This window comes from Hippocampus zosterae, chromosome 8 (assembly GCF_025434085.1).
Source record: "Hippocampus zosterae strain Florida chromosome 8, ASM2543408v3, whole genome shotgun sequence".
Lineage (NCBI taxonomy): Eukaryota > Metazoa > Chordata > Actinopteri > Syngnathiformes > Syngnathidae > Hippocampus > Hippocampus zosterae.
The window spans coordinates 13,942,890-13,969,370 of record NC_067458.1 but is presented as its reverse complement, the minus strand read 5'-3'; the positions used below and the strand labels follow the sequence as shown (position 1 = coordinate 13,969,370).

The 26,481-nt window shown below is 40.2% G+C and overlaps 1 protein-coding gene across 3 annotated transcripts; it reads left to right on the top strand.

The window, feature by feature from the left end:
• Positions 1 to 452: 452 nt before the first annotated feature.
• LOC127606157 (guanine nucleotide-binding protein subunit beta-4-like) lies at positions 453 to 24,932 on the top strand. 3 transcript variants are annotated; one of them, XM_052074235.1, is made up of 11 exons: positions 453 to 602; positions 15,601 to 15,800; positions 16,406 to 16,444; positions 17,959 to 18,065; positions 18,302 to 18,316; positions 19,304 to 19,367; positions 19,487 to 19,649; positions 20,144 to 20,210; positions 20,709 to 20,910; positions 21,737 to 21,953; positions 22,285 to 24,932. In XM_052074235.1, the coding sequence occupies exons 2-11, from the start codon at positions 15,744 to 15,746 to the stop codon at positions 22,389 to 22,391; spliced, it is 1,038 nt and encodes a 345-aa protein (XP_051930195.1). In that variant the 5' UTR covers positions 453 to 602; positions 15,601 to 15,743; the 3' UTR covers positions 22,392 to 24,932. The 3 variants fall into 3 exon arrangements, with proteins under 3 accessions (XP_051930195.1, XP_051930194.1, XP_051930196.1); XM_052074234.1 differs by lacking the exon at positions 453 to 602 and adding an exon at positions 5,166 to 5,371; XM_052074236.1 differs by lacking the exons at positions 453 to 602; positions 18,302 to 18,316 and adding an exon at positions 5,167 to 5,371.
• The last annotated feature ends 1,549 nt before the right edge of the window (positions 24,933 to 26,481 follow it).

Genomic DNA, 26,481 nt, shown 5'->3' with positions numbered 1-26,481 from the left:
TCTGCCTTCATGCAAAAGCACCACACAAAAAGGCATCTACATTCAGATTCCTAATTTCCTATCACCAATGTCACGAATTTAAGGCCAGAATACAATTTAGAACTTTCCCTCCCAACATCGTAGTGCCTGTTGAAATGAAGGCCAACTTCTTCGTTAATAACTCTGGGGAGTACTCATTTTTAACAGTCCTTGACCTCTATTATGTGCCAAACACAAGATTCCCTTAACCATAAGTCACTGGCACTCCCATACTAATATTACTATTACCTGCAACTATCCACAATTTAATTTGTTTGAAATCAATTGCCATTGCAGTAGTAACAGCATGTCAGCCATTGATAACTTCACAACACTGTACCTTTAATGAAAAAAACACTCCATCTCTCATCTTCTGTGCCACCCATATGCTCACTCTCCCACACAGCAGCCTCATACTCCAGCTCGTCTTTGCTCTCTCTCTCTCTCCCTCTCTCCCTCTCTCCCTCTCCATCTCCCCATGTAGTGCTCCTCTCCGAAGCTTCTACACTGCACTCTTTCAAGTCCATGCCATTTAGGACCTACACAGAAAACACCCACTTCCTGTGCTGTTCTTCTTGCAATAGGTAGGAAGCCTCCGAAATTATTGTTTTAGTTCCTGTTCATTCAGTACTGCATTTTTGGGCTTGCATTCCATGCAAAGCTTCTTGTACAGAATAGGGATAATTATTCCAACTCAGTATCTTTCTAGTATGAACCTATAATTGTATTAGAATGTAACCAAGATGGATGGATATCTTTCCTTACTGATCATGTTTATGTGTGTGGTTTGTACATGTGCCACATTCAATTCTCAACTCAAACTAATAGAGAGATCAAAGTCGTAAAAGCTTTTTTGAAGAGGGTGACATTATTACATCTGTGTTGCTCAATGTTTCCATCAAAAGTGTTCCTGATGTGTGTGATTCATTTGTCTGGAAACATAAGTGCACGTTGGTTCATGTTTAATGTTTGTTACAACTCTCATAGCAGAAGTGTTGGAAATTCCCCACAAACTGCTCACTTCGCTGAACATTCTCTCTCATGTAGTTGAGAGGAAATAAATCTCATCTGTGCTCTATGTTGCACATACAGCACATTTGACAATAAAGTTGACTTGAAACTCAAAACTTGAAACATTCAGTTGAAACAATTCTTCAAGGCCTGGACATGAATGATTTATCAAACACAGAAGAGTCTCTTTCCATATTTGATTCTTGTACTTCACAGTTACCCCTGCACGAATGGTTGGATAACCTAAAGATATATTGTCGGCTAGTATCACCTTTGAGGTTAACATTCCTCGATTTTATTTCAGTTGTCATCAGTAGGGCTTTGGGTGAGCTGTGGAGCCAACTATATAAATCAACATGTATTGTATGTATTGTAATTATTGCTGACTTTGGGCAATAGTAACGGTGGGGTAAACCCTGGACTGGTTGCCAGCAGATTGCAGGCCACATTTAGACAAACAACCAGACATTCACACCTATGGATCATGTGTTTTCCTGCAGTAGAAATTTGAGGCGCAACATTTGGCCTTCTGCAAATAGTGACCCTGACTTCACAATCGACGTCTGGCTCACCAATCTTGTAATTCCACCACATCACGAGAGACATTATCACAGAAATGATGAGGGCACTTCACTAAACCTTACAGTCTATCGTGTGCCAACAATAGAACAGAGATTAGACAAGAAGCTCAAAGGGGGACAACGTACAGCTAGCTGTCATCTCTTCACCCGAATGAATGGCAGTGTGAACTCATTCACTAGAGTAAATTTGTGATTTTTTTTTTTTTTTGTCTGACCAGGTTGTGACAAGCCGGCGTTTCTGCAATCAGCAGCATGTGTTATGGCAATAACAAGGAAGTAAACAATGAATGCAAAAGACTATGATCTCAGTGCTGTGTGAACTAAGGTGTCCTCGTGCAATGGTCCACTTGTCCTGTACTGTGCTACAGCCCAGTTTCCCCTCCCTCTACCTTTACACTGCGCTGTGCTCATCCATATATCAAGCAAGTTTACAAACACTAGCACCTCATGACCACAACACAGCTTTGTTGCAACCTTCCAGACTTTATCGCCTTTTCCAAGTCATTTTGGTTGTTTTGACTTTGTAGAGTAGAGTTGCCACACTGGATGAAAAAAAAAAACAGCAAAATCTTGAGAATGAGAATAAAGTTTTAATTTTTATCAATGAATGTCTAAATCCTGCCCCCCACCCCCGCGCCCCCAAAAAATAATAATATATGTAGCCACTGTCTCTCCAAAGACCTGTCATATGTTGTCAAAATTCAAGTACCGGTATTTGATTGTTGTATTTTTTTTATCCAGTTATGTTCGGGCATATGCAAGCACACTGTGTCAGCCTTGTTCAACGGTGCTGAAGCCTGTGAAACATAATGTGGGCGCATCAGGCATGGAATGCACACAATTCATAATGTTGGTGCCATGTGTTCTTGAACATGGTATGATCTGCCGAACAAAACAAGGGCAACAATATTCAAGACAGTAACTTTCAGGTTTAGACGACCGGAATCAATAGTTAAATTTAATGAAAACTATTGTAGTTGCAAAGCATGTGACCCCGATATCTGGTTTGATCACAACTCCGCAATACTCTCATTACCTTTCTCCAAACTCAAATTCTACAAAATCTCCAGTGCTCACAAGTTTATGCATTTACTGGAGGCTTGAGGAAATCCTTGTTCTTGGGACTATAAGTGGTCAGCAAGATGCAGTGTGTGAATGAAAATGGTTAATTTTGTGTGTCAGCCAAAAAGTTAATGCTTTAAACTGTCAACTTTAATTTATCTCAGAAAGAAGCCGTGAGTTGAACACAGCACACATATTTTAAGTCACGTCACACTCTTCAAGGCATTTTTTTTCTTCAATAATCCATTCTGCATTGAAGCTCTGGCTCTCCCTGATATTTCTCCTACCTTCTTGACGTCAGTGGCCATTTGTGAGGGTTGCCCTGGCAACGGCCAGCCTCCCCGGGCGATGTCTGGTGGATAAGACAGCCCTGATAAAGCCTTTTAAGGTCTTGCTGTTGCTACACCTTTTAATTGCCTGTGATACAGTGAAAGTATGAAATGGCGGCCATTTGGGTCTGGCACCGCATGTGAAGCAAAAAGAAATTGAGAGTAAAAATGTCATGTTTTTTTTTAAATATATAATAACAGAAATGTGTTAATCATGTAAACTACATATATGTATATTGATTGGTAGGACACATTCACATTCATTGTATCAGATGTCAAAGTAATTTGCCTTCATACAAACCACAAAGAATACAATAAGAGGAAGTTTACCTGTTTATACTGTACACACTCACACACAGCCTTCTCAGTTTTTGCTTAGCAAATAGGAGATGTTGTAAAGTCAGTCCATGTCTTTCATCCAGAGCCATTAAACTGCTACAAATTCAAATCCTTCACTGTTACTCAGCTTGATTTTGCATTGATGCAAAATCCTGACATATATTATGTGCTGGAGGTAACAATACAATTGAGCTACTGTACAACGTAACCTGTCCAGGCTACCAGATACTATTTATATCCCAACCGATATGTGAACCCCCCCTCCCCACCACCCCCTTCAGACATTAGAGCTATTGATGTTCTATTTTTATCGTATGAATCTGCCACCTCCCCTTTTGGTTTCCAATCAAAGGACCAGGGGACCGAATTGGGCAAAGATGTGTCTTTTGGACACTGTCTCTGAATCTCAGCTGGCTAATGCATTCAGCTGCTTTTCACCAGAGATAAATAAATAAAAAAGCAGAAGAGTTAAACCGTAGTACAGTATATTCTCTTCCTTGCATTATTTTTTGTTGAAAAATATGCAAGGCTGTTGCACTGCAATAATTGAATTACTGGCAAACTGAGATTGCAACATATACTTTTTACATCATTCTTGTGTTGAGCAACTTGATGCATGATCTGAAAGAATATGGCACTATAATCTATAAGGTTTCTGCTTAGTCTTGCTTGATTTGAACACAGTGCATATTGGCAGGCTTGGTATTAGTGATGACTAATATCGAGGGCGTGCAGATTTTTTTTTAAATGGTGTTTTTATTCATCCATAATGATGTTAGTCCATAATTAATCATGTTAATCAATAACAATGATTGTAGAAAAAAATCCCAGATAGCGTAACAATAAACCAACACAATACAGTACCTCACTAATTCTCATTTTGTGTTTGGAAGTGAATGAGTTTGACACACCTTAACTACTGCTGGGTGTTAATTGAATTAGATTTAATCTGACCCCATGCCACTTCGAAAGGAAACCAAGCGCTGGGCAACTTTCATCTTCCCTCGATTGATTATAGCTCGTGCAGAGATATGGAAAAGCCTACTCTACTCCACTGCTCCCTTTCATTGGCTCCATTAAAAATTCATCCGAACCGAAGGGAAAGGGATCCCATTCAATGAGCCAGATGCAGTCCAGGCGTGATGTGTCATTGTGAGAAGTGAGACTTAGTACAGCTGTCTCCCAGCACAGTCCAAACCGAGTATCTGACTATAATCTTTTGACCCTGAATTATTTGGGTGACAAATTGTAATGAGAGCATTTTAGCTGGTAGGTAACTTTGGTCGTTCTAGCTCAAAAATCACACACTCCAACTGTTCTGTATTGCTAAAGATGTATTTGCATCTACATCTGAAACACAAAGCATTAACAAATATAAACAGCATTAACCACTGTAATGCTGTTTATATTTGTTTGGGGCAATTTAGGTAATTAAAAACAAATTAAAGGTGTCGCACTTTTTCAGCTCTGATTCAGTGATTTAAGTAGCTTGTCAGTATTTAAACAAATCCGTGTTTAAAATTGACTCAGTGTTGTAACCAGTTTTGTAAATTTAATATTTGCTTCCTGTATCCTAGTCGCTTCCCTTTTCACTAGGGGAGCTAACAGACTGTACCAATTTTTGGACAGGGTACACGTATATTTTTATGCTATTTTCCTGTGTTCTGGGAACTGATATTACAGAAATTGCCTTGTGCTCAAAGTTTTAAAACTTCAATAAGTGTGAGGAATTTCGATTTATTATGTGTTTTGGTTGTTTGGAAAAATCTCGACACACAATTAAAACCAAAGCACCCCTTCAGCGTCGGCTGTTGCCATCTTCCCACTTTCATGGGTGTGGTGATTAGCTCGCTTGGAGAAAATTTTGTCATATCTGGCCACAGTGGAGCCAGCTCCAGAAACAGGAAACCCCCTAAATTTGCTGAACAGAACTTCAATCACAGCTAGGACTATGATCGTCGTGTGACCGCCCTGGTACTCACTATAAGGACGGGCAAGACTATAAAGGGGAGGGAAAATACTGTTTTTCAGGTAAGGACGTGATGTCTTGTTTCCCAACGCCGCTGCCTTCGTTGTTTCCTGCTTTTCACTGGAGACACTTTCATCTACTCATAAAGCGAAACAAAAGGTCTTTTGACCACCGAGCAACTTGACGTAAATGTCCTCACGATGCTATTGCCTCCTTTCTCTGTATTGTGTTTCTTGGCGAATTGGCAAGCGACTCTATCCAGGCGGCCTGTTTCCAACCTGTCAAATGAAACTCGTGTGGAAGTAAAACGATAGTAGACCCGTATGGACGCATAACGTGCTATTGACACATAGCAGGTTTTCTTACATGTACTAGCTCAACATACCGCGTCTCTTTTTTAATTTTTTTTTATCAATTCCGTTCGATATACCGGCGAGGCCACCCATCCAAGCCCGCCAGGGTGGCCAAGATTTTTTTTGTGGTTGCACTATGTTTGCTTGGAAATTCAGCCATTTCATGGGTACATCTGCAATATCATCCTTTAAATGCACCCTGTTCATGATTCCTTTGATTAAAAAAAAACCCCTTCAAAGCGAGTAGTTACTCAACGGGGACATTAAATACTCTGAAGGTACAGTTGGGTCATTTTGAATGCGTCTGTTATCTAGTGCGGAGATTCTCAACAAGTAGGTTGTGGACAACTGGCAAAAAAAAAAAAAACAGCACGTACAGTGGTACCTTGTAGTGTTGTAGACAGCCCGAGGCCAAAATATTATCGACACTAGAGTATCTGAGACAAGACTATATAAATCAAAGGGAAAAATAATCCAGACAAAAAATGAATAAAATGACTAATGTTTTTTTCGCCATTATGATGTTTGTAGCACAAACAAATTCTGCTGTGTTGTGTTTGAAATGAAACAAATCTCAAATCCAAGCAAATTTGTTGTTTCACTTCTACTACAAGTTGTGCAATCATACTTATTCAAACATAATTGTTCTAACAAGCAATGATAAATGTTATTTTACAAAGAAAAAATTAAAGTAAAACTCATGAATAATGCTTAAACTATGAAATAATTACTTATCACAGTACTATTGCCCTGGTCTTGATAAAAAAATCCGTCCTCCTTGTCAGAGAGAGACAAGGCAGATTCAAAAAAGTAGTCCAATACTTCTGTCTTGACTTTCAAGTTGAATTTGTTCCTTGACCACGCTCAACTCAAAATACTAAACATTGTAACAAATTGCGTGGAACAATCAAAAGTTGCAAACATCTTGTTCATGCTAACATTTTTCGCAAGAATAATAACTCAAGTCACTGTCAATCTACTGCGATATGCCATCGAATACTGTTATGGAGAATCAGGAAGCCTGGTATTGTGCTGAACTCAAATAAAATAAATAAAATAAATAAATAAATATACCAACTGAGAAAGTTGTTGGCATGAGTACGAAAAGGTGGAAAATTAATGTAGAACCCTGTTCAGACAAAACCTCATTTCTGACTAACTCATTTTGCTATGCCAGGTCACTTTTTTGCATTAACCTCAATAACTGTCAGCAACACAAAATATTACAGATCAAATCATAACGAGGATTGTCCCAATCCACTCCACATGATTGGAAATCAGGGCCGCTCATATGATTAAAATATATATATAGTGTACGGTATACATTTTTTTTTCAGCTGATCGGCATCTGTTGAAAAAGATTAGATTTAAAAATGTTCTTAAATTATAAAGTAAACAGTAAAACATTTAAATTCTTTACTTGATTTGAACCACTGTTGATTTGCAGCCATATACGAAGGTATCACCTTGGATAACTATTATTAACATTACATTTTTAATAAAAGATAATTAAGACAATTTGGATGTGGTCATTTTTATCTTCATGGCTTTGCAGAGGTATTTGATCGTGACGCAAAATCAAATGATTTGGATACAGGTCCACAAAAATGTGATAACATCCCTAATTTATAATACTATCCCAAAAATGATCAGTCAGGTCATACACCCACAAGTAGATGAAAAACCTATTTGCACTGTCTCAAGCTTTAGTGGTAAAACAGCAGCACCATTTAGGGTGGAAGTCTGCAACTTTGTCAAAGTGAGTTGAGGTGTTTTATCTAGTACAGTACTTTGCTTACCTACCACCTTGTGGAATGTTTGGGAAATCGGGGTTTGTTTGGATTACTCTTGAAATGCTTCTTTGCCCATTTGACATTTCGTGTTAAGATGGCACACTGCATTGCATAATTCTTTGTTTTACAGTAAAATTCACCTGGGAGTGACAAACGGTTGGAAGAAAGCATATTTTCCCTCTTATTTGTAATTGTTAAATAGCTGTGGAACTGTACACAGTCATTCTCTTGGGCGGAGGGTAGTTTGGATTTGAAAGATCTAGAAAGACTTTATTGTATTGCATCTTTTTTTTTTTTTTTTTTTTTTTTTTTTGATTGAGGTATTGCAGTACCTTTTAACTACCGGTACACCAGCAGCCCCAGTCTGACAATGACAGTGTTGTTATTGAAAGATAATAAATGGCAGTATTGTCATAGCAGCTGCCATGCAGTGGTCATTTCACAATGTCACTATTGTTAGGAGTGTTGGGATTCCTTAAAGATTTTTTGGGGGGTGATCATAAACATTGAGAATAGTCAGCTTTATTTAGATCATGTTATAAATTTTGTTTGTAACTATACTTGAGAGTAAAACCGAGACAGGAAATGGGCTGCCTTTCTTTAATTTTGATGGTTATGACTTAAAAAATTAAAAAAAAAAATTGCTTCATTATTAGACTATAATTGATCTTTACTCTATAAATGACCATAAGCAGTTGGAAGATGCCTAATGGTCAGATACATTGCGGTTGTTTACAAGTACCACTTTGGTTTTGACTTTGTGATGTTGAAATATTTCTGTAGTTTGTCTATTACGGTTAGCAGTGGTGTTCATGCTAAATTTTCGTCTATGTACTGACTATGCAACACATGCACACAGGAATTTAATTTGACCGATTTTATTCATTCAGCTTCAGTCAAAGAAAACGGCAAAAAAAAGAATTTTTAGAGCCAACCTTACCAAAACTCTGTGGGGTGAAGCTGCAAGTTTTTAAGCCAATGCTTTTTTTTTTTTTTTTTTTTTTTTTTTTTTTTTTTTTTTTTACAAAACAAGGCATTTCAATAAGAAAATCATAAATGTCATCACCTCAAAAATTGTCGTGAAAAGTCCATCCATCCATTTCCTAATCCGCTTATCCTCACAAGAGTCATGCTGAAGCCTATCCCAGCTGTCTTTGGGCAGTAGGCCGGGTACACCCAGAACTGGTTGCTAGCCAATCTCAGGGCACGCATAAAATAACAACCTTTCACGCGCACGATCACGCCTCGGGACAATTTAGAATGTTCCAGTTACCTGCCATGCATGCTTTTGCAATGTGGGAGGAAACCGGAGTGCCCGGGAAACCCCACGCAGGCACGGGAGAACATGCAAATTCCACACCTGGATGTCGGAGCTGAAATGGAACCCTTCACCTTGGCACTGTGAAGTGTGTGCCGTGCTTACCAGTTGACCCACCATGCCACCTCATGAAAAGTCATCAAATGAAAATGATATACAGTATTTGTTGCACAAATGTCTTGTAAGCCATTTAAGCAGCAAAAATATATTGATACACTTTTTATAGTTGCTTCATATTTTTACTGAGCACTATTAGTCATCTCATCTCTGACTGAAATTAAATATATGATCGTTTACCATGCATGTGTTATTTTCTGTTTGGAGTGATGAAACCAAAACAACGCAATCATATAATTGGATGTTTGCCAAATAGAGGTGTGTTGACATTAGTCCACAAGCATATAATGGCTTACGAGAAGTGGCAACTGGGCTTTCTGGAAAATTGACTCACGAGAAGCACACCAAGCATTTCTTCCATTCTCTGGATGTTTGAACAAGTCATGAACAGGTTATTTGAACATGCATGTCTATACCCGGTTGATTGAACCTACTGTCACCAGTTTGTAACTGACTCAGTCAGCCGTTGTGATTTGTGAACTCCTACTTGGTAGTCGGGACAGACTCAAACGATCCTGACAAAATTTGGTTCACACACCAGATAGACTGAGACTGTAATTGTAATGTAATGTGAATGATAATGCGGAAAAATCGGATTTCACCCCAAAAAATCTGCACCTTTCTTGAATACACTTTTATTTGTGGGGCATATTCACAAAAATTGCAATGTACCGGTACTTGTTTTTAACCTGTACAGATGGCCATGCATTCTATTCTATTGTCTGCTCTGAAAGTCGCAATGCCGTAATTCATTCATCTTACTCACCTCAATCTGGCACCTAATATTTTTAGGATTTAAGGTTTTTTTTTTCCCTCATATTTATTTGAGAAAATGAATACCCCAAGCCACTGTCTGAATATATTCTGTAAAATGCTCTTGAGCAGTGGTTCTTAACCTTGTTAGAGGTACCGAACCCAACCAGTTCATACTTACATTCACCTTAGTGAAAAATAAAAATCTGATTCAAGAAGTGTTGAATCACTTCAGTTTTGCCGGTGCGAGACTGGAGTTGAGAAATCATGCAGATAGGATGCTGAGTCCCATCACGTTCTGTGATGCATGTGAATCCATGTGCTATGTATTTGTCCGACCACTTTTTTTTAATTTTATTTATTTATTTTTTTGCTCGGCATAGTTGGCATGTATTAAAACATTCTAAAAAAATAAAATCACACACCGTACTATCACGACAGTCACGCGGTGACTACTGAGTGAACTAAATTTCCTGTAGCACTGGGTGTGTCATAACTAATCGACATCTTGAGTCAGGTGTGCCTTTACCTCCATGGCAGATGCTCTGTCGAACCCCTGAGACCGATTCACAAACCCCTCGATGTTTGATTGAACCCAGGTTAAGAACCACCGCTCTAAAGAATTTTCAAGTGTGTGAAATGGGCATTATTTCACATGAGCTGGTTTTCCACTGAGACTTTTTGTCATTGCGATCTCTGGTAAAGCTGTTTACATGTGACGTGATCTCTTCCAATCTGCCGTTTACAAGCTTCGCTAAATTATTCCCATAAACCAGATGACAATTGACATCACATGATTTGTCAAGGTGGAGTTCATTTATTGTTTTAGCACTTATTAAAGCAGCATCTTGATAAAAACATGTTCCTAGTACTTAAAAAAAAAAGTTCTCCTGTTACAGAAGAGCTGAGGTACGCTGCTGCCATATTCAAGGCCGTATATGACAATGTCACTCCGCGTTTGTCAAGACGGAGCATGCACAGACCAGACGCAGCTTGGCTATTAAACTGTTTACATGGCGCTTGTTCGGACTGGCAAAAGGAATATGAATCCAAATGAAAGACCATTAAGACTCTGCCTTTTTATTCCGATTGAGGCGTTTATATGGAGCATTTTCATTCCGTGTGTTCATTCGTATCCACTCTAATCAAAATGCTTGGCTCCATGTATTGTGTGTTGTTGAGCTTTGTATTCATGAACCCGTTATTTTATTTTTTTACTAAATGCACTAAGGAGTGGCACCCAAATTTCGTTGTATGAAATACAATGACAATAAAGGCGATTCTGATTCTGATGTAAACCCGGCTACGGTCAGTGCGCACTCTCAGTATACCCCCCAAGCGTGGATGCTCCCAATGACTAGCTAGATTTAGGTCTTCTTGCGATTGATAAACCTGCGAGTATAATAGTTCATAAGTATAATGTGTAGATTTTCAGGCTAACTTCTTGCTTGAATTTGATGTGCTGGTTACACTAGATTTGTTGAAGGAAGGGTAACTCAACCAAGGTGGAATGACAACGTATACCTAAATTGACAGTCAAAACCCTATGCCCTTTGGTCACAGGTTACTTTTGTAACCATTGATTCAACAAGTGATGCACCTATCACTGATCTAATGACACAATTATAGCCTTGTTTACAGTATTTCTCACTGTGGCATCCATGTCACAAATCTGTTTCAGTCCGATTCTTGAATGAATTCTAATATTTGTATAAGTGCCTTTCCACTAAGCCTCGAATGAATTGTGTGCACATTAGTAGCCAATATGTTTATGTAAATATTTGTTTTAGCGAGTGTCTACTGTCTAGCCACCACCATCATAGGGAAGAGATGTTTGAAAGTATTGAATATTTTCAAGCAGTTTGTGTTGAAAATTCATTCCTGTCATTTATCACCTCCACCGCAAGGTGTTGTGGATGACGCGGTACTTTGAATGACATGCAGATCTGTTTATTAAGGTAATGCACGTCACGGTTTAGCCAGATCCAAGAGCCTCTCTCTCTTCAGGGGAGTTGCGTCAGCCAGGGGGAAAGTGTGACGTCTTTCCTGGGCAGCTGAAACAATTTCATTGCCTGGCCGCAGTGACACGTCATTCCAGTCTGATACCTCCTGAGCTGAGAAAACCTGGCCATGCGTTCAAAAAGGAAGTTACAGAACTTGAAATGCAGCTTGCGTGACAGTAATTGGGCTCCATTCAGAACTAACAGCGGTTTTAATCCAAAGAAATAAACTTCTCACTCTTGACATTTGCTTGATTTCCAACAAGGAAGAGAGAGGGGATGGATCAGCTGTAATTATTGAATTATAGAAAGTGGAACTGAAAATTTAATCTAAGAGAGTTGTCTTAAAGTGGGGAAGCAATTTCTAAGTGCTGTGCGACCCACATTCAGGCTCCCCATGGTAAAGAAAGGGGCTACATGCAAACGAATGGACACACACACACATTCATGTAAAGATGACCAGAAGACACCAGAAACATTTTAGATAAAATGACTCCCGTTGAGACCTCCATCTTGTCCTAGTCAAAATTAATCTTACTTGGACCTACTCTACTTGTACAACTCCTCATTTAATGGCACTTCTTTGGCCCATGATCATAGTTCACCTCCAAAGTTTCCTGGAAATCAATTCATGTTAAGTAGTCTTTGCATAATCTTGCTTTGTTATGTAACAAACCGTATAAGCCCCCATAAATGGAGACAGCTTCAGCTTCGTCATAATCAACTCTAACTTTGATATAGCTGTGCTTCTTTTTCTGGCAGAGATGTTTTCTCTTCTTGGCAAGTGACACTTGCTGAAATTTAAAGTGGGACCTTTATTATGGACATGAAATACAAAAACATCAGCAAGGATATGGAAGAGCATGTAATTCAAAACTTGGAATTATTAGTGTCCTCACTTCCTTAATGTGCGGTGGTGAGATACAGGAGATCCCGCAAAATTGTACTGTACACTGTTGCATTTTAAACCGGATTTGGTGAAGCAAGACATTCCCAGAACTGCGTGTGCTTTCACACAGTGACACAGCATCGTCCGTATATTTGATGAGCACTGATGTAAATGTCGGCACCTGGTGTGATGAGTAAAATACTGTAATATGTATTCAACAACCCTCTTGTCATCCCAGCATTAGAATTGACACAATCGGGATTTCTGCGGCTGATCGCCAATCACAACTTTAAATAAACCGATCACCAATTATGTCCTTTTAAATAGCTTGTTTATTGACTGTCCAAAACTTGTGAATTGTTTCCAGAGGGTCAACAAAAGTATTCTCAAGAATTTCCGCCGATGTTTAACAATCTTTTCCTTGCCCCAAGGAGGCAAAGGAGGTAGAAAAACCAGTGATTTTGAATAGTAAATATTTAACAGGTCAAACTTGATTTTTTTTGGTTACGTGTAGCAGCCGTCAAATCATACAATCCAAAAGAAACAAAAATACAACTAAATACTCTTTCGAAATGATTTTAATGAAAAATGTAACTTGTAGGTTTATGACTCATAACTTCTGCATGGCAGAATGAAGTGAATTGTGCTGCTGACAAGGGATGGGTACAGAGCCTTGGTACTAAACTGCTCCCAGGGGTGAATTTTTAAGATGAGCGCTATCCTTAATTGTCATGGAGAAATTACTCTATTTATTTATTTAGTCTGTATGTACGTTATTTTGCACCTCCTAACTCTATGATCTTGTTTCGAACTAGAAATAAATTGTTGTTCCTCTAAGACCCTCTTTCTCAACTGGCGGACCGCGGTCCACGACCGGACCGCCGACCTCCTCTGCCCGGACCTCCTCTGTCCGGACCCTCGGCAAATTGTATAAAATAATTTATAAATTGATTTTTACGTTATACATTTTATATTTGTGGACTATAATCTGCGCATTACCGCGATCGCTTGTAAAAATTATCCGTTGTATTCTTTGCGTGCACTAACAGATGTAATGCAGAGGACCGCGGCAGCGCGACTTTGTGTGTATAATGTTTGACTCACTCGAGACCATGCCTGGAGCAGGGCATGTCGGTGATAACGATGCACTGATTGGCTCCTCTGAACTTAAGGTGTGTCCATACATAAGCGTAAGCATATACGATGCGCTGATTGGCTCCTCTGAACTTAAGGTGTGTCCATACATAAGCGTCAGCACGCATTCAAAATGGATGATTGTGTCAGGAAACAGACGCATGCGCGACGCCACAGTGTGCTCACAGCTTCAGCCCAGGAGAGCGGCACACAGACAATTAGACAAAACGAATCGCGGGAGGTTTCGATTGTGTGCAGTTCTGCTGCCGTCTACTTTGCAGCTGTTTAATAGCAGAACACCGCAACATGGTAAATGAACATCCCAATGGCGTCCTCAAATAATATTTGCATGCCTCAGACATTGCATTCACCTATAGTGGAAGAAAAGCACTGCACATTCCTGTGCTCCCTTGTGTCAGTATTTAAAATGGTTCTTAACTCCTCTTCTGATATATTTTTTAAGTGATTTCAGAAGGGATGTGAAAAGGGGAATTGTACAAATGAAAAGGATATTTTTGGTTTTTATGTTTAGTATTTATTTTGCTAAAATTAGTAGTTTGTTTTGTTTTTGTTAAATTAATGGGAAAATTACAACTACTGTTTAACAAAGTTAAAATAAAAATGTCTTATTTCCCTAAAAGGGCTATTTCTATTATTAACCTCATTACCCCTCATTATTTGCTGTGTACTGGCAAAGTGAATAATTGTTATTTTCGTGCACCCCATCATTGGTTGGTTGTGAGGAGTGTTGATTTGTATAAGCTTAGCTTGACCATACTAAATGGGCATATTGCCCTGCTCCCCATGACCGCTGTGCATGGGACTGGACCTTGATCTTATTAAAAGAAAAAAAGTGGACCGACAGTATTTCTAGTTGAGGACCACTGCTCTAAGATGTATGTTGACAGTCAGAGGTGAGCCACCTCGCCCCACTGAAACGTCATGCTGGAGAAGCACCTTTGACTCCTTCGTGTTATTTTGATGTGTGGGTTCGCTTATTGGGGTAGTAATTGTGACTGCTGAGCTGTCCAAGTGGCAACTACTAGAGCATCAAAGCCACGCTGCCACCAAGTCAGCAGTTTTGAAGGCTCAGAGGAGTGAGGTTTTACTCATGTACACTCGTGCTAAGCAAAGTAAGTTGGCGTCCTTTACGTTGGGTTAGCTCTGTTGCTCGAGCGTTTCCTGTTGCACTAATGTAGAAATGAACTTACCGTATTCTTGGTGGACATGCTTGGAGAGGGACGGACGGTTGACGTATTTTGCCAGCTGAGCTCAGAAGTTCCTGATGACTGTACATAAGCTTTGTCCAAATTTTGAGTGATTTTTTTTTCTCTCCTAAGCAAAGCATTCGAGCGGAATCTCTGCACAACAAAAGAAATTTAATATACCGGTATGTGTGGAAATACTGCGGATTGGCAAATGAGGACATTATAGCCGATCATAAAATGTGCGTAAATACAAAATATTGGCCAATCTGATATCGCCGATTAGATTGGTGGAAGGTTACCCAGCAATGAGTAATGTCCTGCCACTCTAGTGTCACACCGCCTCTTTTACCAACTGTGAGACAGAGAAAGTTTATCCAGGTTAGTGCTGTTCATACAGCTGAGCAAGACAGAAGGGTTCAGAAAAATGCCTACCTTTATGAAATTGTGGAAAGGGCTTACTCTTTTGCTGGCCAACTCGTACTGTATGTTGCGGTACAGTGCAAGAACCCAAAATGCTCAGTGTGTGTTAAAGGTCAGAGTGGGTCTCAGATGGCCTTTTTGAATCATGCTGGGGGTGTTTGAAGAGCCAGACCGCCTGGCAGGCCTCAGCCCTGCTCCACCCTTTGCTGCTCTCCAAACAGGATACAGTACATTTGTTTGATGGAAGGATGAGTAACTTTGCATCTGTCTGCTGAATTTAATTGTTACGTTCTCTTTTTCTTGCAGGTGTTTGCAGGCGAGAGAGTGCGGGTGTTCATCTCTGTCTGTCTTTGTGTGGGTGTGTGGAAGTGTGTATGCGAGAGAGTGTGCGATTTCCTCACACAGTCAGCATTTGGTGTGGCTTGTGACCTGAAGACATCTGCGGCACAATGAGTGAGCTGGAACAGTTGCGGCAGGAGGCAGATCAACTACGCAATCAGATCCGGGTACGACAATATTGTGTGTAGTTCAATGCCCGGTTACATTTATTTTAACCTTTGAAATGAGAACACCTCAAAAACCATAACTTGCTGAATTTGTTTTTGTTTGTTCAGTAGAAAAATGTCAAATGGTGCTACAATATTGTAAAAAAAAAAGTCAGTGTGAGTTGAAAGTGTTTTCTTTGCTCAAAAATGTGTACTTTTAAGGAAATGGCTGAAAAATAAGCACCAGTTAACTGCATGAGACCCACATGTATCCAATATTACTGTTAAATGGTTACATATTGTATAAATATGTAATTTTTATATACCATATTATAGCATTACAAAAGTTATAATCAGATAGCATTAATATAAACCCGAAAGTGCAATGGGGCACGTTAGAGCATACATAATAATCATAATTATTGTGAGCTTGAAAATCCTATGCACGCTCCTGCCTGAATGTGCGTGTTCATCACATGTGAGCGACTGTCTTCACTGTATGCTATGACACAAACACTTTCATAAGTGACAATGACACATGCCATGTGTTTGCTCCCCCCCCTTTTTTTGTCATACATGGTGCACGTGTTGCTGTTTAAAATGTCGTTTTTGTTTGCTCACCGCAGGATGCCAGGAAAGCCTGCAGTGACTCGACTTTGTCACAGGTAAGTGGAAGTTAAGAAAAAACACACTGCGCTCCATAATTATTGACACCCCTTGTTAAGATGTGTTTTTTAGCTTCTAATTTCTATCTACCTATATCCATCTATATATATCAATATCCATCCATCTATCAATAAATAAAGGACAAAGATTTGAAAAATGAGAGGCAAATCCAACCTTTAATTCAAGTGCATATATTCGGTGGGGGAGTCCCACTTTGAGAATGAGAGCAAATTATTTTTTCGGATGTCCCAATTCGATCATATGATTGAAAATCCGGACTGATCACGTGATTCCCACCTGATCCAGTATCAGGTGAAAAAGATTGGGTTTTAGACAAACCCAATTCCAATGAAGTTGGGCTGTTGTTAAACGTGCATAGAATAAGATTAAATGCAAAGCATATTCAACCTGTATTAAATTGAATACCCTATAAACACAATATATTGAATATTCAAACGGTTTAACTATGTTTTTGGCAAATAATCTTTCACTTAGAATTTCAGTGTCTCTTATCAAAAGGTCAGTATCACAGAAGGTCAGATTTCCAGCTCTTTTCATGGTATTCACATCTGGATGTGTTAAGCCACTTGGGACAGAGCACCTTTTGTATGAAGTCACCTAGTTTTGAAGTGAGCAAAAGTCTGGGAACGGACATAATTAAGGCGACAAATCGTTTATCCTCACAAGGGTCACTCACGCACGTGCTGGAGCCTAGCCCAACTGCCATGGGCCGGCCACAAGCCCACGCCATGACATGACCTCCACCATGCTTCAGAGCTGAGCTTGTGTGTTTTGGCTCCTAAGCAGACCCATTCTTTCTCCATACTTTGACCTTTCTATCACTTTGGTAGTATTTCATCTTGGTCTAATCCAGTCCATAAAATGTCTGTACTTCTTTGCAAAATCCCTTCTGACCTTACAATTCCTTTTGCTGACGAGTGGTTTGCATCTTGTGGTATGGCCTGTGTATTTCTTCTTTAAAAGTCTTTATTGATGATGTTGCAGAATGAACGTCAAAGAATGCATAGAGTTAACCCTCACCGAGTTTATTTAAGTCTAGCCAGATTCCGTTTTAACTTGATTATGAATATTTTGCTGACTCCTGAGGCACAATTTTCCCAGTACACTTTGGTCTGTATCTAAATGTACATGTAATTTTGTGGCTCATAAATTTACTGTCAAGAGGCATTCCGAGGTATCCACAATAATGAACTTGCAACTTAAGAACATGATAGCATGTGGCACAAAAAGGCATACGCAGTTGCTGTATTGTGATTTGATGCATTTATCGACATGCACTCAAAAGAGCTTTTGTGAATATGCTGTAAATTTCCCCAGTATGGGACGAATAAAGGATATCTTATCTTAACTGATTCTGGTTCCTGATGGGGCTGTTCACATCCATTGTTGACAGATACTGTTTTGAAAGTACCTTTTACGGTAGAATCCAGTGGTGTGCGTTTTCAGTGATAAGTGCGTGTAACTACTGACAGTCCTTCCTGTGTTTTGGCAGATCACAGCTGGTCTGGACTCAGTGGGCCGGATACAGATGCGGACGCGACGCACTCTCAGGGGCCACCTGGCCAAGATCTATGCAATGCACTGGGGGAGTTACTCCAGGTAGTGTACGGTAGTTCTTCCTCAGACAAAGCAAATACTGTCGTAGCTTTATCCAACCTCTTGTGTTTATGTACAGCACATTTGAACCCAAGTATATTATGTGGATGTCTTGAGTGTGTGTAATCAAGTGATAACTATAGTACATGTTTGAGTTTCAGTATTTTTGTGTCTTTGTACAGTATGTGTCTTAAACCTTTCTCTGTCCATCTCTCTCCCAATGCGATGCACTGGGCCAGTGACGGCAGTCCCAGGTGTGGGGCTATGTAGAGCTGCTACCACTACTTCTACTAATAAGACTAATACCACCATAAGTGAATGACACTGGCACCTCCACTTTTACTTATTAGCACTGATTTCCCATTCCTATCACACGGGGGGTGTTTGCAGTGCACGGACAGCGGCATCAAACACAGCTTGTTGAATACCACCTTAGAGATGCAGTTTGAGAACTTTTCCAAAACTTTAATGATTCAGAAAGAGTCACAGACTAAACTGGTGGTCCAACTGTGTTTGTGCACATGGACTTTCCACATCATAAAAAGCATACAAACTGCATTTTTAACTCTTGCACCAAGAATTATTTTTTTTACATGTGCATGTAGTCCCTGCAGTGGCTTTCTATTTTTATGATGTGCATTCTGGGGGAATTCTACAACCTTTACCTTTTTATCAGAGGCAAATGTACTAACCATTTTTTAACATTATGTGGGTGATTGAGATGGCAGTTTATCCAGCATGTGTGCACACTCTGTGTGATCCAGCAGGGAGTTTATTTTGTACACAGCTACTGACATTTGTGCTCGGTGGCTCCCCGCTTGATTGTAGCACATCCCCATCAAGCCACTTCCTGTCCCTAGAGAGCAGGAAACATGCGGTCGGGGTGTTTCCACATTTGCACTACTTGGGCATTGCTCTGTCTCCTCCAGTACTCTCCGCCCCTTCTCATTTTCTTCCCCTTCTAGATTTCTCATTTTGCAGTTTCTTTGGGGTTTTTTTTGTAGTTTTTTTTTCCTCACTCATCAAGATTTCATTGTGACTAATATTACATGAAGCAGGACTGGGAAAGAAGGGGGCACAAGATGGATGCATTCTGCAGTACACCTTAAATTTTGTCTACACAGAGCACGCACGGTGTCTGCCTGTCATCGCTTTGAAAGCACCAGATGCATGCACCATAGTACAATGTATGTACAAGGCAGGCACAAATGTCTCTATTTTTTTTCTTTTATTCTTTTTAGGCTTCTTGTCAGTGCCTCGCAAGATGGAAAGCTTATCATCTGGGACAGTTACACCACAAATAAGGTCAGAAAACTGCCAGACGGCAGTTAACTAGATAGAACACCCTTAAAATGTATTTAACAGTTCACACCTTTAATAATTTCTTGGCAGTGTTAATATAAAAAGGCGGTTGGTATCCACAGATGCATGCTATCCCCCTGCGCTCTTCCTGGGTGATGACATGCGCCTATGCTCCCTCTGGGAACTATGTGGCCTGTGGTGGCCTGGACAACATCTGCTCCATATACAGCCTGAAGACCCGCGAGGGCAGTGTGCGTGTCACCCGGGAGCTACCGGGTCATACAGGTGGGCAGAACAATGGTCTTGCATTCTTGTGGAAGAGCGTCGGAAAGCACTCCGTATAAGATGATTGAGGGTAAAAAAAAGCTAAATACAAATTCTCTTTGGAGGTCAGTGAGACAGACTTCCTGAATTACTGATTTATTGTTTGATGAAGTAAACAAGTCTTTCGAAACTTATGTCATGTCTTTTTGTTTATCGTAGTAGCTTATTATTGCAACACAGTGTAGCCTATATTACCGGAGACAAATTATTTGTGTGTTTTACATGCTTGGACAATAAAGATGATTCTGAGACAACGGAAATGTTAACATTTGGGTCCAATGTCGTTGTCTACTGTATGTTGCGCCTAGTTTTACACACACACACACACACACACAAACATACACACGTGCATTGTGCTGGATGAGTTTGCAGAAGTGTCGTCAGAGCAATGTAATCATGAGTCATGTTTAATACATGTAGGTGCATATAGGTGATGCATGAATCTCTTCTTTCAGGTTATTTGTCCTGTTGTCGTTTCTTGGATGACAACCAGATACTGACCAGCTCTGGAGACACCACCTGGTGAGTGTGCATTTACTTGCTGATGTTCCATGCATAAATCTAGTTTTCATGAAAGGGTGCACAAAATAGCAGTTTGGTTTGTGGTACAAGACTGCCGCTCTATACTGTATTGCATATTACAAAGTGTTTGATAACGGTCTACCATTATGTGGAAATGAAGCAGCCATGTCTGTTGCCTTATACTTTATACCAGTTACGGCTATATGGACAGGTTATTTTGAAAGAAATTATGGTGTAAAGATATTTACTTGAATATATTTTTGTACCTTAAATATTAGTTACAAAAGAAGGGGGAATAACAGAAGCTATCCTTGAATTCAAATCGACTTTTCGGGCCTTTTTAACATGTGGGACCCCAGAGGCAGCTAACAGATAGTGGCTGGCCAAGCGGTCGCTGAAGCAAAAACCAGGGTTTGGGAGGGGATTAGAAAGGCCATGCAAAACGACTTCCGGGCAGCTTTGAGGAAATTCTGGTCCACTATCCACTTTCCCTTCCAGCGCACTGTGGGACATAGAGACAGGCCAGCAGGCCACAACATTCACCGGCCACACGGGGGATGTGATGAGCTTGTCTCTCAGCCCGGACTACAAGACCTTTGTCTCTGGAGCCTGTGACGCCACCTCCAAGCTGTGGGACATTCGTGACGCCATGTGCAGGCAGTCTTTCACTGGCCATGTGTCCGACATCAATGCTGTCACTGTGAGTCACACACACGTACACACCCACACATACACACATGAAGGAAATTCTTGACGAAGATGGTTCATATGGCATTTTCTTTTTTTGATTGCCTGAGATTACCTTTGGGTGTCAGACTGATAAATTATTTATGGTTTTAGTACTTGCTATCCCAGGATGGCCATATTATTCTCTGGTAATAACGTTACAGTGTTGTACTTTATGCAAACATACTGTACAGTAATGACATAATTAAATACAATAAAGAATAAAGGTTTGTGCATCATGATAATTCACCAGACATTGTGCTTGATGCTATATCTGGAGTGAGCACCTTGGGGTGTACCATTGTAACATTACTGATTTGTCATGATCCAATCATAATTTATCTGGTAATCTGTCAGAATGACAGTCGTGAATGACATAAAAGATGAAAAAAAAATGGGTTTGAGCTGGGCATAATGTAAAATGTAACCTCCACTGCAGCTAAAATGATACTGTAACATAATGTGGACATGGGATCCGTCAGGAGGAGAATCATGACTCACTGGGCCCTTATAAAATGTTATTTTTAAAATTTGAGGTATTGAAGTGGTGAGGAACCAAGAGACATTTTTTTTTTCATGTGGCACCAAATCCCTGATATATCCCACCTGCATGTAGATAAACAGCTGAAGATGCATATTAAGAGAATTTGTCAATCCTGCACAAAAACTCTTCTGGTGCCACATTGAGGGGACTTTAAACCTGGATAGTACCAAGTGTCCTGTAAACTAATGTGATTAAACAAAAAAATAAATAAAAATCAACAAATCATTTGATTTGCCCGTTTTCATCCTTGCTGCAGTTTTTCCCCAATGGCAATGCCTTTGGCACCGGCTCAGATGACGCCACCTGCAGGCTGTTTGACCTGCGTGCTGACCAGGAGCTGATGATGTACAGCCATGACAACATCATCTGCGGCATCACATCCGTGGCTTTCTCAAAGAGCGGCCGTTTGCTGCTGGCCGGCTACGACGACTTCAACTGCAACGTCTGGGACACTCTGAAAGGCGAACGGGCAGGTATGTGGAGCCCTTTCATGGGCCAGACCCAACTAGAATGCACAACTATTACATGACGTGCAGAATTTGCATTGAATAATCCCACAAGAAAAATACTGCTGTGAAGCTAATTATGGGTGGTGTTTTTGTACGTTGATATTTCTAAGATTTTGTACTATAAAAAGTACTGCCTAAATATTACTGGAGAAATTATTCTAATGCTCTCTGTAGTATTACGATTGAGTCACAAGATGGCAGAAAACGACCATAAAATGGATGTGTGTCTATTGTGGCTTCACATAAGATGCATTTCCTTTTTCGTGTTGAAGACTTCTTATTGTTTTACACACAGGCGTGCTCGCCGGCCACGACAACAGGGTGAGCTGCTTGGGCGTCACGGAGGATGGCATGGCTGTGGGCACCGGGTCCTGGGACAGTTTCCTGCGGATCTGGAACTAAATGAAGCCAACCTCCTCTGGGCTGTCCTCCATCAGCACCTGAATTACCCGCCTCACTCCCCCGCCCTCTCCCACACCACCCTTCACGCAACCTAACCTGACTCATGCAGGGCAAGAGCTGAAGGAGTCATCCACGGTGTAGCCCTTGAAACAATCTTTTCGCCTTTTTATTCCCCCTCCACAGCAACCTGAATATTTTCAAGCAGCCCAATCAAAACCAGTCAAGGGATAAATTGCTAAAACAAACAAAAAGCATAATCTGTTCTAATTATGTGTGTAATTTGTAAATTTATATATAAAAAGACAGTATATATGTAAAGGCGTGTATATATATATATATGCATCATGTATGCATATATATAATGTTTAGAATTTTCATTTCCAATATTTCTTTTTTCTTAAAAACTTTAGGATTTCGGGTTTTCTTTCTACTTATTGCCATTATGTCACAGCCGTGTGGCATGAAACTCCCGGCCTGTGCTCCGGGCAGAAGCGCTCCCCAGAAAACACGATAATCGGTGACATTTGGCATTTCACGTGTCCCTGCAAATGACTGATGATATTTAGTGGAAGAGGAACTCTGGCATTCATCAGCACAGGAAGGAGATCGCCGCGCATGTTTAGAGGGAGTTTGCCAGCTAGTCAATGGAGAGCTTAGGTGGATTCGTAAGACTCCGAATGTGCCACAACAAACCAAGTGACGTCGATCGCTTCTCATTAATCACACAAATGTACAGTAAGTTTACTCTACGGACTAGTGAGTGATGATGCACAAATAAAAATTTAAATGGAGCAAAAGTAATTTGTTAGTATTGTAGAGACAAATTGGCTTCAGCACAGCCGAAAACAGAAGAGTGTCCAGTAAAAAGCAAAATGCCAATCAGTTGTCTTCACAAATGGCTAATAATTTCCCACAGCACCCCTCATGATCTCTCCCATCTGGCTGGGATTCACCGCCCCGATACTGCACCGCAAGAGAGAGCAATTTGTCACAGAGGTGTGAGAAAATTCGCTGGACCAAATTCCTTCCCCCTAAGCACCTTCCAAAAAAATGGTTCCACTTCAAGCATTCTTTCTGACAATTTAAATGGAATTGTAGGCCATTTTGGGCTCGCTTTGAGAAAACCTGCCACATGAAATGGTGCTTTTGCCTCGCAAGGCCACACCAACCAACATCTCAGAAATGTTAGGCTGTGTTTGGGGAAAGCTTTGCCTTAGGAGCACACACAGTGATGTGGACCACCACCTACAAGGATTGCAGCGACTCTTGGGACTTTTTCAAAGAAAACAAATGAAGGAATATCACGTCCCGGTGTGAACTGCAAGGACTTGAAGTAAGGTGCCACTCCCCCCGCCCCCTTCTCTCCCCCCCCCCCCCCCCCCACAAAAAAAGTTGGAACATTTTCTGTATTTTAGCTTTAGTTTATTAACCCGTTTTTTGTGAACTGTTAATACTGCTTGTGGACATCGTGTCAAAGAGAAATGCTAGGAAATGCACTCACAAACTGCAGTTCAACAACTGAGCACATGCGACTTCACTTCCAACAGGGTTGGGGAACCTCTCTGCAATAGTATATATAATAATTGTCACAGTAACAGAATGTTATCATAAATTATCATTGGTATGACACTCATAGCACTATGATTGGAAGGAGGTTCCCCACCCGTGATTTACACACAACCTTACCCCTTTTTGCTTCTTCAGTGGCTCGTCCCAAGCAGAGCTTCTCAACTGGTCTCCCCCAGTTTTTATATGTTCCAAAAAAGTCACCACTCACTTTTATACTTGGCGAAACCAGGACATATAGCCATCCACCACTCCCCGCTCCACTCTCCCAAGTCAATTTGGAAAAAAAAATTTTGATTCAAAATTAATTTTTACAAAAATCCCCTGCGTCAATTATCTTGCCTCTAATCCGGAGCGCTGATGAATTTAACATGTTTAATACATATACCTGTATGAATTTTATATAAATATCTATCTTATCAATGTAGTTTTTCAACCACTAGTTGAGAAGCACCGCAGTCTTAAAAAAAAAAAAAATTTAAAAAAAGCTTAACATTGAGTTGTTGGACCTATCATGTGTCATCTCAGGTGCCTGTGTCCAAACAATGGACACTTTCTGCCTTACATCCGCCTCCACCATCACCACGAAGCAAAGTCTTGAATAGAGGCACTTATACCTTTCCACTGGCCCACTTAAAGCACTCGGTTACACTCGTGAACACTAAGGCGCACTTGTAGTCAACAAACACGAGTCTGTGTATAAATAATTTGACTTCAAATTTTTGGTACAATATTTTGCTTTACACTTGGTGACAATTCATCAAGGTTCAGTCAATGAACATACAATGACTCTATAGCCTGTGTGAGTGCGCGCGCGCGTGCCGTTAATGCAATGGTTCTGAAACTTTATTTCACTATCACCTAAAATAAAGCGTAGTTGGTAATCAGGTTTTGTTCCTAAAAAGTATTTAAAATTTAAGTACAACTGAGTCCTGTGTATGAAATGTGCAACATCAATAAAGCTGCCTTGTCTTGCAGTTGGGCAGTGACTCACGTCTGCTACGCTTTGAGGATCACTGCATTTTTGTTGTTGGAATAGAATGTGAACTTAATAGTTATCTTGGGAATCTCTGAGGTGTCCGACGTGATGTGTGAGTGCGTATGTGTATGTATGCGCTTAACTTGTTGATCAATTCTGTGCCGATGTCATTCATGGACCTTCAGCTGTGCCAATTGCTGCAGGATGCTAAATTGCAACGGTTTAAAGCAGTGTTTCCCAACCTTGATTGAACCAAGGACATATTTTACATGAAGAAAAATGTGACTCATTAAAAAAACAAAAACAATGTAAATGGTGGACATGCAGATTCAATTCACCTGCCATTTAGTGGAAGTTTAGTTATTCTGCCTGCCCTGCGTGATACAGTACGTCACTAGCCCTAGATAGTTTTGCAAAGATGCATTTCAACACAGTGCATTTTTGTCATTATTTTTTTTGCGAACTTGTGACACACTGGTTGGGAATCTCTGGTTTAAAAAGTTTTTTGGGGGGGAAACACTGTATGTTACTGCTGTTAGCCTGTAGCCAGTTAGCCAGTTTTGTTTAGCACAAAACAGCCTTTCACCCCTGCGCCTCTAAAGCTAACAAATGAATGTCTCACAGTGAAACCTTCACAATTGCTAAAGTTGTTACCATTTCAAAATCATTTGTTTTAATAAAACTAAAATTTAAATTACTTCTTAAAAAAATGTAACCAAGGGAACAAGACGAGCTGCTTCATGCTAATCATAAGCCTTCAGACCTTTTCTGACCTCACAATTCGTTCCATTACCTGCTCTATGGTTATCAAATGTACTTGTTTTGGTAGCACTTTGTGGGCATTGGACTTTGGAGGTAAAATGTTTAATTTTGGTTTTTAATAAGTGACAATTTTTCCTGGTACAGCTCGCTAGCTAAATCTAACCAGCTCATTTACGGTGATGTCGACAACACCAAGAAAATATTCAGGAGCTTAAAATGTTTCCCAGTTAATTTCTTTTCCAGCTTTACTTTCAACTTGGACTTTGACTTGAATGAAATTGGACTTTCTGAGCAACGCACCAAATGTAAATGGGCTCATTTGTTACGTTTCCAGTGATGATTTAGCAAGCTGACTGCCATTTGAGTAAACTGCTTGTACTCATGAAAAGTCAATAACAAACGGTGCTTGGTTTGATTTAATTTCATACTTTTGTATGTTCTCTGTGTTTCAGTACAGATTTGGCTTAAGAGGTTGTTGCAACATCTTGTTTGGGTGGGATCGGAGTACCACAGCCTAACCAACAATACTGTAGTTTTCTACGTGGACACGTGTCAACCTCAGTGCCAATATACAATTGAACTTTCGAGTTATTCAACATGACAAACGCATGCAGACAGTGCCATTACCCGCTACACCCATGGCCACCGCACTATCACGAACAATGCACTGCCTTTTTAATTCTACATTGCTTTGTTTCCTGTTCAAAGCCAGTAATGACCAGGGACTTGGTGCCATGTTCATTCTCTTACAGTGCTAGTGTGTGAAATAATTACAAATAGAAT